Source organism: Ciconia boyciana, chromosome 4 (genome assembly GCF_034638445.1).
Source record: "Ciconia boyciana chromosome 4, ASM3463844v1, whole genome shotgun sequence".
In the NCBI taxonomy this organism is placed as follows: Eukaryota; Metazoa; Chordata; class Aves; order Ciconiiformes; family Ciconiidae; genus Ciconia; species Ciconia boyciana.
Window position 1 is genome coordinate 43693458 of NC_132937.1, and position 13870 is coordinate 43707327.

At 46.4% G+C, this 13870-nt stretch overlaps 1 protein-coding gene across 1 annotated transcript; it reads right to left on the reverse strand.

The window, feature by feature from the left end:
* Nucleotides 1–1127: 1127 nt before the first annotated feature.
* Nucleotides 1128–9461, reverse strand: CRHBP (corticotropin releasing hormone binding protein). Its single transcript, XM_072859855.1, has 7 exons — nucleotides 9381–9461; nucleotides 8851–8944; nucleotides 8038–8195; nucleotides 5740–5950; nucleotides 4292–4440; nucleotides 2803–2920; nucleotides 1128–1285 (listed from the first exon to the last, which is right to left on the reverse strand). Exons 1-7 carry the CDS (start codon nucleotides 9459–9461, stop codon nucleotides 1128–1130), a joined length of 969 nt encoding a protein of 322 aa, XP_072715956.1.
* Between the last annotated feature and the right edge of the window lie 4409 nt (nucleotides 9462–13870).

Sequence of the window (13870 nt, forward strand, 5' to 3'; positions counted from 1 at the left end):
GACACTTGATTTTTGGTGACTGACTATGAGATCAAGAGCCAGAAATCAATGTTGAAGATATCAGGCATGCAGCTGGATTAATCAGTGTTGACCGTTAATTGAACATTGGAGGAGGAACAATTTGCTCTCGTTATTGCCAGGTGGCACTCCCAGAAAACATACGAATCAGTTCATGTGCCTCCCTCAGAGCTAGGACACAACTCTGGTCCTCTGCTGCACTGTGCTTCCTAGACCCCTCCAGGCTTACACTCCTCTTCTGGGTCACAAAAGGTCTGGAAAAAATGAATCTACGTTTGTATATCCCTACCTCTCCAGGTCAGCAGGACACCTGACCAAAAATCTTAAACAGGGAAGGTGCCAGTAAGCGTACAGCTGGAAATTGGCAAACCAGATTTCTGCCCATAATGTTACTTTAAGAGTCCACAGTTTTACAGCAACATATGTTCAAAATTATCTTTTCCAGAAAACTGCACAAGACTTAGGAAGTTTGACCAGAATGTTAAAAGAGCTCTTCAGAAAAATACAACTTAACAACGTTTTGCCAACGCTTTGAATGTATTTATTCATGTTTGGATTTGTGTAAGGAAGTTTCCATGCTATAAATTTTTATTAAAAACATGTCATTAGAAATAAATAGTACATTTATAGTCATAAACAAACCAGTAGATTTTACGCACACTAATGTTGGGTTTCCTCTTACAAAACTGGAAGTGTATTTCACCATCTAATTTTTTTGTTTATACCTGAAATAAAAGGATAAAGTTGCTGCATGAAGTTTATATTTATTGTGAGTTTTGTATGTCCTCAGACTAGATACACAGAGGGTTTGCGTCTGTTTTCCTAATAATATTTATATGGGAAACATAGCCTTCTGTTCTTGCTATTGATTTTTGATGTGGTAAATGAGCTTAAATACTGCAGAAAAAATATAATGATAATAACAAAGATTAATACATTGGTTGCTTTTTCCTGCTTGCTAATGGAAATGACTGATTTGTATGAAAAAAGAAGTATGCTTGTACTGTAGAAAGGCTCAATAATACCAGCTGGTTAAAGGAAAAATACATTTTTTTAATTCACCAGAACCTTATTTTCATTAGCTATGTGAAAATGTGTGGCCTGGTTTCTCAGATACTAGGAAAGCAGAATTCCTCAATGCTGTTCTCCTTTCTGTTTTCTGTTTCCTGCAGATCGAGTTGATGATACTCAAATGTCACACGGTTGATGTGTTTCCCACTGGAGACCATTCGCAGCACGGTATTGTCACAGCCAATCTTCATTTGGGCTAGTTAGGGAAAAGAGATAGAGGAGATATAAAGATACACACACATGAGAGTGAGGGAAAAGAGATACATAGCATTAGGAATTACAAAGCACCAATACATACAATTTTGGAAACAAAGCAGGTTTGTGTGCAGTAATGACCAGGCAGAGGTGGTACTGCTGACTAAATACCTTACTCGTATTTGTTAGTTTTACTTCACAGTGGCTTGGGTATCTAATCAAGTGTTGTAACCTTTACTCATGCAAGTGCCACTCACTTCCCATTCACCCACAGTCTCATGTATGCATAGATAGACACTACGCAGAGATCTGTACATGTTTGCATTTGGGAAGGTATGCTACTGTTCCATACCATGAGCGATGGGTAAGGGTAATGGCACCCTATCCTGGAGATATCCAAAGTTAACAATATTGAAATGTTTCTTGTTAGAGGGATGAGTGGTTTTGTGTGTAAGGAGGTTCTTCACAGTAACAAAGGCATGTGAGAGTCTCACCAAGGCAAACTCAAACAGCAGTGCCCAGCATGTGGACTCACTGTGGGGGAAATCAAGCATATCATTAACCACTGCTTGAGATGAGCCATTTGAGTGGGGGTTTGGCAAAGCCTGTTTCGTTTGGGGAACTCGGAGCACCTTCCTCACTGGAGGAGAAATCTGGTGGGCCATTGGGAGAGTGGAGGCTGCCGAGATGGGATTTCCCTTCCTTCACACTGCCAGGAAAGCACATTTTAATCTCTTCGCAGTGCTCAGTATTCACTCTGCACCAGAGCTTGCCAGTTAAAGCTTTAAACAGTTCCTGGACTATTAAGCTGTGTTGTGATGAAAGGCAAGGGAGACCACAGGGGCAAAGTGCCAGGCACATTCCTGCTCTTGAGCCCTGTGGAAACGCTGCTTCTCCAGTGCACCTGTTCATAATCCCAAGGTACAACACATGTGCCGCAGGGACTGGTCTGTCACATCACTGCAACACTTTGTACTCCGCTGTACTGAATATCAGGGAAGCTGGGAATCCTTATTTTTATGGGGAGAAAGAGGTCACCAACCTGGCATGATAGTGAAACAGGTTTAGAGCTCCTCCAGGGTTCAAAGCAGAGAGTGGGAGCTCTGAGGCTTTTGGGGTATGTGTTACTCCTGCAGCAGAAAAGGAGGCTTTGAAACACTGAGTAAGTGAGGAAAAGCTCCTTAACTGAAAATGTAATGGCTCTGCCTTCATTTGTTATGAATTTCCAGGATCATTTATCTGTCGACACTCTAATAATCATGTGTCATAGGAAAAGCATTTTAAAAATATGTGTAACTTAACCTTGTTATAATGATCACTGCAGGGGCAAGTGAAGGTGGTCATGGGTGTGCTGTATCACACAGCCCAGCTGCAGGCTCCAATAGCTTTAGCTCTCATGTTCTGCTATATGTGAAGTTCACCAGTCTAGCAGGAAATCCAGGTTTGGGGGGGCTCTGCACGACTCCCTCTGGCTAATTATTTTAACATGTGGAGGTAAGTGGGAGAAGGAGTTCTTACCAGACCCATGAAAGGAGTGACAGAGATCAGCTAGTGGAAACATCTTGGATGGGTCTAAGCCAGTTCCTCCTAGCAGCTCTACAAAATCTCCCACTCCTGCACAGCCTGCTGATGGTTTCTAAAAAGGCAGAGATTAAAAGTTATTTATAATTTATCTTCAAAAAGGTAGCAGTTCTCTAGACATGATTGCAGCCAACAGTAGGTATTAGAAGTCCTCTGTGCTCAAACACATGTGAAATGAGGCTGTTCTCATCCTAAGGAACACTATTTCAATTTGACATTAGTCAGTTAATTTCCTTACGGGATTCCAAACAGAGACCTAAGTAGGCTCTGAAAACTACTGACAAATAATTAAGGTGTTGATTCATTTGCTTTTAGTGCAGATAAGCAATCTGATTCTGGATGCTTAGATGTGTAATCAAATTAATACAGGCATGGGCTGCACATGTGCCCACACTCAGCTGGCAGGCAGGAACTTAAGTTCCACTATACCATACTTATTCCTAAGCAATAAATGTTGCTAAAATGTGCTATTCTGCCAAAGCTTAATTAAAGTAGGAATTAACCAAAAGAGTAGTTTTGTATGATGACAATGGGTCGCTGTATATTAGACCTACAAGTGTTCTTTTCCTGGAAATTAATGCTGTTTGCCAAAAACATCTTGCACGGACATCTTGTGCATCTTTGGGCAATGACCCATATGCTGCTATTTAAGTGCCTGATTTCTTTATCATCCTGCTCTTGTCCCTTTTCTGACCGCTGCTGAATAAGTCAACTTACTTGCCCATCTCTCAAAGCCTGGTTTGCTCAGACACTGGCAGTCCCTGTGAAGGACTTAGGCTTCCAGTCTCACTGGCAGCAGAAAACAAACTTTCTTGTTCCTATCATTCCAATATTTTGGAATTTACACCTTCTTACACCTCCCAGGCACAGGGTGCCACCAACAGCTTTTGTCCTCTCCTGTCTGGTCATCACCAAGCACCAAACGCCGTGGCCAGGCCCTAGCCCTGTGCTGCACATCAGAGCAGATGGAGCAGAGGATGCTCAGCATGCTAAGCAGGGAGTCAGTTGTGAGCACGTTTGCATTTTCTCCATGCTAATACCTCACTAACCTGTGTCTCCTTTTTCTGTTCAGAGTGGCTGTTGCTTTTATTAGTTTAAATACAGACAGACAGCTCTCCAGGAGAGCACTTCTTTCTTTCTAATGAAATTCTTACCCTTTGTTATGGCAATCAATATTTACATGCATTAATGGTACTTTTCATAATTTGATTGCCTCTGCAACGTTACAGAGACAATAGCAACAGAGACAGACCCAGCTCTCATCTCTGGGGGGAACCCAGAGCCCTCAGTGTGGGTGCACGTGGTCAGGAGCGCACATGCCTTATAGCAGCCAGTGCCACAGGCTATCCCTGCTTTACTCGCTTCCCTCTCCCGTGCCCAGGAAAACCGCACAAGGTAGTAATTTCTTAGGAAACAAGCAACTCACCTTTAAAAAGAGGCCATTTAAATGTCCCAGGATAAGATCAGATATTTTTATCACCACTGGGTAGATTATGGAGAAGCTGCAGTTTCTGTGCTGATGAGGAATGACCATAGTAAACCTTCCTGAGGGAGTCTGAGAGATGACATTGCAAGCTGGGCCATGGGAGAAGTACAAGAGTTACTTGTGGAGTCATCACTGCATGTAGCAAAATGACATACTTTCAGTACCAACAAAGAACAGATTATTTAATTACCGAGAGTTACAACCAAATGCTGAAAAATATGCATATGGCATTTTCTGGGGTTCTTGCATAGCATTTGTTCCCTAAAAATTCCCTACCTATTGCTTACTGTGTAGCATGCAGTCTGACAGAACTTGAGCGTGAAGCGGTCAATGGGAGAGCTCACACCCCAAATCTGTACATCAGGAGCTCATGTTGTTACTGTTTGCCAGTTTGAAGGAGGCTAAATATGGATGCAGGGCTTTTGTTTAGCTTTGACTGGTTATTGCCTGATATGGCCAGCAAACCCCTAAGTCCTATTCTGCTCCTGTTAACTGGAGTTCCTTACCCTTCAAGACATCGCATTGAAACTAAAGCAGGTACATGCTGACTTTATCTTAAAGTTCAAACTTCACAGTTCAGGTAAGGGAGTAGCTTATCATCTGCATGTGCAACCCAAGGGATCCTCGACACAGACCTGGAGGCCTGCAGCTGCTTCAGCAGGCTGGTGAAGGACACAAGCCGCCTCCAGCAGCTGCACACAATTATCACATCCACAGGCAAGAAGCCACACCAGCATGGAGACCCAGCTTGCAGGCTTGTGTCTGAACCACTTGGGCTAAGGACAGGGCAGACATGCCATCATCTTCATCCTTTGCATGGTGATGCAGACTAGCCTGAACAATAATTGTTAAGTGTCCTGTCCTCTCTTGGAAAAAAGATGCAGTTGACCATTATTTGCGCCTTGCCAGCTCACAGGCTTAGGGAAATAACTTGCAAATAGATCCTTGGGATCATATGTCACTCATAACTATCATGTAAGCATTCAATACTTTTTTGCTGTTGAACTTTTTCAAGTACTTTTTTCCTCATTGTTCACCCAGATCTAGAAACTGCTGAGATTAAACTCTCTAAATTAATACTTTTCGTTCTAGCCAAATACGTTGGAACATGACAATATTAGATTGGAAGAGATCTTCTTTGAAAGAAGGAGCCTTCTGGTCCTGAATATTGAAGCCATGCCTAAGTTACCTCTTACACATCACTTTTTTTCTTCTTGAGACACACACTGAGCCTCAGCCAAATTCTCAGGTGTGCATGGCTCTCTGGCATTACTGGAGCTGTGTCAGTGCAAATAACGCCAGCGAGATAATTCAATGCAAACCAACATGTTCATTTTGCTTCCTGCCCCAAACGCAAGCCCATTTGATGGTATAAAAGGCAGACTTACGAAAGAGGTTGGCATTTTTCTTGACTGTGACAGTAAATCCATTGCCTGGCTGGTGAATCCTGAAGAAGATCATTGCCACATTCTGCGATGACCTGATGCTTCTCTGAATATTGCCACTTTCACAAAAGTCTACGTATCTTTGGGAAGTGGGGAGAGGATGGTCCAAGGAACTGGGAAATTTCTCTCCTTTGAGTATCCAGCCATCAAATACCTACAGGGGTTCAATAATTGAAAACAGCGCTTTTGCTTATCACTCTGTTAACAGAGAACAGAAACATGAAGTATTACAGACACTGTTTCATTTTGACACCAGATAACCTGTTCAAAGCCACCAATTAAAAACAAAAATTATTTGTATTTATCAATTTCCTAGCACTTAACTAATTATTCAAGCTTCAATCTGTATTTAGGAAAGGGAGACATTTGAATTTTAATGTTGCCTTTATTTCCTTCAGGTGACAATTTTGGTGACCTTTTTTTGAGGGAAGCAGCTCTTTTTGCTCCAGCATCATCACATTTGCCTCAATTTTTAAATTTCTTACTGTTGCAATTTCATTGTTACTAAGAGAAGTTTTTGACTAGTTTGATTTGGAAGCCACATGAAACATAAGTCACCCTCTCAAACTCTGGGCATTAAGTCCATTGATCTGGCCTGTAATTTTCCATCATCCATATTTTGCAGCTTGTCATTAATGGGCCCGGAGGCCTTCCAGAGGTATTGAAATACAATAAAGCTTCAGGGAGGAATTATTGGCAGAGGTGTTGCTCTCTCCTATGTCTGTTCTTTCAGCTTGTCCTACCCACTAGAAAGTAGAACAAATGCTGCCTAGTTGGCTGGACCTTAAGCAGCAACCTCTACAAATCTTTTCTTCACAACAAAAGTAGAACAATTTTCCCTCACTGTCTTCAGGGAAATGTGTCAGAAATATGTCAGAACTAGAAACTGGTATTAACACTAGCATAGCTGCGCAGTTGCCTGCCTTGCTGTTTCAATTCCCTCCTAGCCACTCACCCAGTAATTCCTTCTATGCTCCAGTCAATACTTCGAAAAGCCAAAGACCAGATCCTGCCATCGCTTCAGTGAACAATCCTAACGTGAGTATCTGTGGCACTTCCTCATGGAAAAGCTGCAGGATCAGTCTCTGGATTTGCCAGAACTGTAAGTTTTCTGAAGTAATGAGATGTGGGTGCTCAAATTACACAAGGGAAAAGCTGCCCGTATAAATACAATAGTATAATACAGAAACTGGGGACACCGTGATCAAATGAAGGAAACCTTTATAAAGCTTCAAAGATCTCTTGGCATTTTTCTGCCTCCATTAGTGGCTGTAAGTACAAGTACAAAATCCTTGGACCCACAAGAGGCTGAAATCAGCCTCCCTGTAGCAAAGTGGGGAGAGATCCCAGCCAGGGGTATGGGATGGAAGGACAGGATTCCCCAGGGTAAAGCAAGCAGGGGGACAGCATCTCTCCAAGAAAGGGAGACAAGGAAAGGGCTGAAGGGCAGCTTTCCTCCTCCTCCTCCCCGGAGCTCAGCTTGCTACCAGGCGGGACGGGGTCTGTGCTGTGCACGGCCACCGCAATGCAAAGGGCAGAGCGCAAGGTGCGGGGAGCAGCCAGGGGCTGTCGAGCCTCCCCTTCTCTCCTGAACACAGTTCAGATCTTGGTCAATGCTTCTGCCTGCCAGCAAAATGTGCTGGTAAAGTTTTTTGATACTGGAATATAAATGGCTCTGAGTCATGAACCTCTTTCTGTTCAGAGCCAACATCCTGAAAAGCTCTAGCAGGACCATTTGAAAGAAAGCCTGCAACGATCCACTCATTAATAAGCTGATGCTAAGTGACCTGCGAGTGGAGGTCCTGGAGCAGTAACAACCGTTCAGAGAGCTGTATCGTTATCTGCAAGGCTTGTGCGATTCATGATGCAATGGGAAAACCCTCCTAACGGGGCTGAGGGGCTTGGCTTGTAGTCACCATACTTTTCAGTTAGTCCCCCAGGTATGGACACTCAGTAGAGGTGCTCCTGGAAAAGTTCAGAAGAGCTGGTGCTGCAGTTTGGAGATGGATCCTCAGCCTGCATCTGACTTTGCTTTAGGGGGGGCGTGTACGCGAGGTGCCTCAGGGAGGGGGAACAGCCGTCCCAGAGATGGCTGCTTTGTGAAAGCCTGTTCTGAACACACAAACACACACACACTCATGCGCACACGCATTCGCCTGCCCCTTCCACATGTAGCAAATGTCTCACACATCAGATGAGAGCAGGGAAGGGGGAGCGCAGCAGGACTTGCCAGCTTCTTACCTTCAGGAAATCGCCCCCTTGGCAGTCGATGTTTACAAAGTCGTAGTCTATCGTGATGAGCTCCTCGGGCTCCCCGATGAAGAAGGTCGCACAGTGCAGCTGCGGTTGCTCTGCAGTGAAGGTGAACTGCCCCTCTATACTCAGCATGTCGATGCACCCTGGAGAAAGAGGGACACAGGGCTGCTGCCTCAGACTGCTGGGGAGGGAGACCCAGCACCGACTCCCACAGTGCAGGGAAGGGGTGAGCGAGGAGGGACACCCATGCCGAGACCCGGCTGGCAGTGAGGAGAGGGACACCCAGCTGAAGCAATGAGGAGCCTGCTGAGCATCGGAGGATGAATAGTAACTTGCAGGTGTGAGCATAAGCGCGCGATGGGGGGCGCAGGGGAGATGACACGTCAAAGCATCTCTGAGCAGAAAACTCTGTGTATATGTGCACAAGTGCGCAAACACCCCATTCCTTCAGATTTCTCTCTAATCACAGCTGTTCCACCTGCCCCATCCTCTGGAGACATGACCCTGTCCAGAGACATGGGTGGACGGTCCCCATCCTCCTCCCATTATTGGGGACCCTCAACTCTGAGCCCCAGACTCTTTTCAGAGCCCTTTTCACCTCTGAAAAGGGGTGCCCCTCTGCTTCAACCACAGTTTTTCTGAGATTTTAACAGTTTGTCCTTCTTCTTGCCCCCCTTGCAAAAAGCACCTGCAGCTCTGTTGATCCCAAATAGCCCCTTTCCCCTCCCTGAGCCCTGAGCTCCCCCCAGGACTCTCCCACCCACTGATGGTCCCCACCAGAGCACCAAAGAAACTCACGGAGCGACCGCCGGTAGATCTGCCCTGCAGACAGCTCTCGCTTCAGATCTTCACTGAGGAGTAGGAAGGGCTCATCTTCACCAGCATCCCTCACCTGGTGAAGGAAAGAGGGCAAGAAGAGGCTGGGGTAAAGTAAAATGCAGCCCCCTCCCTGCACCTCTCAAGAACAGGCACCAGCAAATTAAATCCCTCCTCCAGAAATGGTGCAGCTGTGGAAGGGCTCATTCAGAAAGCTGTCAACCTGCAGTAGAGGGGAACAAACCTGGCACCTAAGAGGTAAGCCCAGCAGCTCAGTGCACAGTGAGTCTCTTAAATCCTCTGCAAAAATGCAAGTTTGAGAAAAGGGACAACAAACAAACGGGGGGGAGGACTGTTGCATTAATGTTACCCAGGTGTAGGTTTAATGCAGGAGGAGTGGGAAAAGCAGGGGAGAGAGGAGAAAGCATGATGCTCGAAAGCTGGGAGTACAAGTTAGAAGATAGCAGCTAAAAGCACAGTGAGGCACTTTAGTTGTCAGCCCCATTGCTCACCTCTAGGTATCTGGTTTCCCCCTTGGAGGCTGCCAGGAAGATGAGAATGAAGTGGCATTGAAACTGGAAAGCAGACGGCATGCTGACACCTCCTCTGGCAGCCCTCCCTCTCTCCCCGCGGCCAAGTTTCTCCCGGTCTGCGCTGGTAGGCAGGAGCCACTGGGGTATCTTGGAGAGACTCTTTTTATAGAGCTGTTGGGAGGGGAGGCACTTGGTCCCCGTACTGATAGGGTAACCCATGGTAACTGAATTCCTCTCACAGTGACACAGTACGTGGGCATGACAAGGGTCCAAATCACAGCCACAAATTTCCAAGCCGGTCGAACTCTCCTCGCTGGCAGATGTCTTTTCTACTTATCTGTCTGGTGGAGCTGAAAAGCTCTGGGGAGGAGATCCTGTCCCCGTGCAGCCGGGGCACTCACACGGTGTGTTTATTTCCAGTTACTCCAAAGCGAGGAAGAGGAGCATCCCTCCCTCCTCCTCTTCTCCTGCTTTCCAGTCCCGGGCCATTTCGGACCCGCAGGGCTCCCTGCCTCCCTCCTGCTGTTCCATGACACACAGCTCTCCGCAGGCCCCGTGCCAGGTGCTTCCCACCAGCCAGGCCTGGGTGGGTGCCCCTGCATCCCAGCCAGGCTTGCAGCCTGGGGCCAGAATCCCCCCGGGGCTAGGGGACCTGCTGGCTTCCAGGTCCTGTGCCGGCAGCTGGAGCACAAGGGCTCTGCAGCAAGTACACAGGCAAAACCAGACAGCTCTCCTCACCAGACGCGGCTTTCATACAGAAATTAGGAAAACTTGGGGTTCCCAAGGGCATATTCCCCACAGAACAGCTGATACTGCTCCAGCCCTAATCCTCCCTGATCAAAAGATGAACCTGGGAATGAAAATTCATAACTCTGCAGTGTACTAAAAGTCAGGAACTCAGCAGAGATATTAGTTTTAGGGTATATTCTTGTTTCACCTGACCCAGGATGAACCATCAATACTCTGCAGACAATAACTACCCTTTCGCCATCTCAGGCTTCTTGCTAATGTCTCCTTCTGCTCTATGCTTCCCTGTCAAGTTGTCACTTTGTTTCAGCAAAATTTAGAAATAATATGATCTGGACTTGCAAAGCTTTAAGCTTGCTGCTTCTGATTTCATTGTTAGGGCTTGCGGACAGAAATGTTTGCTTGCTGTTTCACCCAACTTGTTGGTCGAACAACAAATAAATAAATCTTATTCTGTCTATACACCTGTGGCTCTGACCTTATTATGCTGTAATTCTTATTCTTATGGTTTACTTTAATGTAAACTATAATATTGCTCCGTATCTACATGGCACTTCTGTGAATTTGCCACATCTGTGTGGGTTTCAAGAGCATAAAAAATACTAAGGATATGGGAAACATTATTTTTCAACTTTGACATTGACTTGCATTTAAAGGTTGTTAAAACTGTTTTGGGGAACTGAGTAGTTAACTACTTCATGAACCAAGGCTGAATTAATTCATCTTCATGTACTTGCCTTGAATTGTTTACATACTGTGATTTTAGGTGAGGATTATTAGAAGCACCAAGGGAGTTCGTAACCTGAAATCCATTTAAGTTCTTTGGGAATTACAAGTTTTGCTGGAACACTGCAGGGTCTAGTCCCAACTTGCATTAAAGGATGGCTGGGAGGTTAACCAGAGTGTTGAGAGCTGCCCTGGAGACCACCAGGATCCTGCGGGGCCAGGAGGGGCTGCAGGGGAGCCCAGCCTCATTTGCTTTTCTTATCACATGTTCACTTTCTGAAGAGATGAAGAAATTCAGGATTACAGCATGACCTCTCCACTCCTCGTCTTTGAGGCACTTTGCAGAACCTGGTCTCAGTTCTGGCTTGGATGTCCTAGTTTGCCCTGCCAGCCCCTAATCTAGACCTCAGATGCTGAGCCCTTGAATATCTTTAGTAAAGGAGAGAGAGTGTTTGATTGTGCGAGAATTTGACCAGTTACTGAAGATTTGGTTAATTCAGCTCTGGTTAAATTCACCAAAAATGAGTGAAGGACAAATGACAAAGCAGCTAAATCAATATGACTATTACCAGCTGTGAGGTGGTTTTACTCAGAAAAAAACCATACCAACAGTGATGTCAACATATTTTAAACTCTTGCCCATGAAGACCTGAGGTCTGGGCTAGCACAGCATTCGCTGGTGGAGGTGCCCAGACAAGCAGGTAGCCCTAGGGGCTGGAGGACATCCCAGCAGATGAGGTGTGGGGACTGTGCTTCTCCAACCAGCAAGGTGGTGGGAGGGAAGATAGGAGCCACCTCCACATCTGTTGCAATTTCCTACTCACATGGGACCTATGATGGCTTTGCATTTCCTGTGCAACACCTGCAGGAGTTTGCTTTGAGTGTTACAAATATTCTGTATAACATTAGTGCGAAAGCTAAACTCAGATGCCCCTTGCTGTGGATGTGGAGCTTGGTTTTAACAGAGGTGGTAAGGCAACCTGTCATCTACTCTGCATTATCTTCCACTTTGCATTTCAGCTCTGGGCTCAGCAGGAGCTGAAGAAGCATGGTGACATCCTGCCCAGCCTCACTGCAAAGCCTCCGAGTGCCTGTGTCCTCAAATACAGGGCTACCCTCAGCCCCCAGCCTCTTATATGCTTCCCTTTGTGCAGCTCTAATGCCTATGGATGGGAAGTATTTGGGATAGGGATAGGAAACCACATGCAGACAGGTGCAGCTGCTGCTGGCGGGGGCTTTGCCTTGCAGTTCTTCCACACCCGACTCAGGTGAAGCCTGGGCAGATAGACCACCAAAGGGGACCAGTCCTGGTGGAAGGAGGGGGCTCATCTCCCAGCCCTACATCATGACTGTCAGAGAGCAAGAGAGGACGGGGGACCACCTCCTCACTTGACACTGCTGCCTCCTCACAGCATATCACAGGTCCCCTTCCCCTCTGCACCTCCCCTTGCCTGCTCCAGCACTGCTTTTGTTTAAGGCCACTGGCAGAGACTGAGCTCTTCAGGAGATGAGATGATTGCAACTACCAAAGCAAAGAAAAATCAGCAGTTTAAACAGGGTTCAAAACATCCCTGCAGCATTTCAGGAGGGAAAAGCACTTTCAATGCGATACAAACCCTTGGGTGAATGAGGAGGGTGTAATTTTTCTTTCATGGGGTTGAGTCATGTTAACACTTTGTAGGACAATTTTTTTCCTTAATATCAAATTATATAACACAGTGAAACACATTCTTGTTCTGACCCTGCTAGGGGCTAGATAATCCAGTTGCTCTCATGCTATGACACCTTGACTCTGCTGGCAGCCGTAAGTCACCCTGGGAGCAGCCCCTTTCTCTGGCAGAAGAGATAGGATGCCACCATGCTGGTGAGAGGCTGGGCTGTGTGCAGGGTGTCACCCACCCCACTCTGCTACAGCTCATGGGGGTATTGCTGGGGCATGCCAGCCTTTGCAGAGCCTCAGGTTGTTAAAGCAGTGCTCGTGGGTGGGTTTTTTACACTGTTCAGCTACGTGCTTGGGAGGACCTGCCTGCCCCGTGGTGGCAATCCTCTGCTTCATGCTCGGAGCTTGTAGGTGTCTTGTCAGCTGTTACAGCAGAGAAGAGATCCCAGCTGCAGTGAGAGGTGAGAAAATACAGCTGAATAAAGAAAGTAGTGAAACAAACCCCGTTTACCCTCCCCTGTGGTGATCAAGTGATGCTCTGGGCTGTAATACAGGTGGTAAATGCAGTTTCTTCTCCTCAAAGGTAAGGTAGTTGGTACAGGAAGATTGTGGATGATGCTCTTGGTACTGGGATTTCTTAGTGAGCAGTGCTTGAGCTACAGACACTCCTTAGGGATCCCTGCCTGACGCAAAGAGGAGCCAGGTGTTATGAACCTTTCCTGCTCTCCAGAAGGGTCCCTTGAGTCCCCAGCTCACTAACACAGCACCTTGCCATGCTTTAATTCCTGCAAAAGATCATTTTTTTCAGCACTTGCTTCACCACAAACACACTGCAGGCTGTGGCCCCCATTCCCTCCACTGAATGTGGAAATTTCACCTGCAGCACATCTCACCCTGCACCCAGGTAAAGCGATGAACCTTGAGGATTGCTGACTCTGTAGAGCTCGTACAAACCGCAGCTCCTGGACTTTCTACCAGCTATTTGTTGAAAACCACAATCTTCTGGTTTGGGCCATATTTTAAACTCACCATTTCTTCCCCTATGGAGCACCTCCCTCCTCAGCTGCATCTTGACTGCTGGCATAAGCAGCTGGAGCAGACCAAACCTCCCTCTAGCACTGGGATCTTAAACAAGAGTTAATTTTCCTGTATAGACACAACCCCATGCAGGCTTTGACTCCACACCACAGGGAGCAGCCCAGATGCTGCGTGTCCCACGGGGGCCCCTCTGCTTGTCTGTGGCTGGTGGTTTCTTGAACTGATGGGAGAAGCAGCGACTCTGGAAGGCTACACCACCGACTGCTCAAGTGAAGAGGATTTGTCCTGCCTCAGGCGC

What these genes read in the sequence shown, in the direction of transcription:
- CRHBP (XM_072859855.1), bottom strand. Translation starts at nt 9,461, where the DNA reads ATGCCGTCTGCTTTCCAGTTTCAATGCCACTTCATTCTCATCTTCCTG. An exon ending in TAAATGGCCTCTTTTTAAAG is followed by an intron (nt 2,921 to 4,291) that starts GTGAGTTGCTTG and finishes CTGCCTTTTTAG; the next exon opens with AAACCATCAGCAGGCTGTGC. An exon ending in TCACTCCTTTCATGGGTCTG is followed by an intron (nt 1,286 to 2,802) that starts GTAAGAACTCCT and finishes TTCCCTAACTAG; the next exon opens with CCCAAATGAAGATTGGCTGT.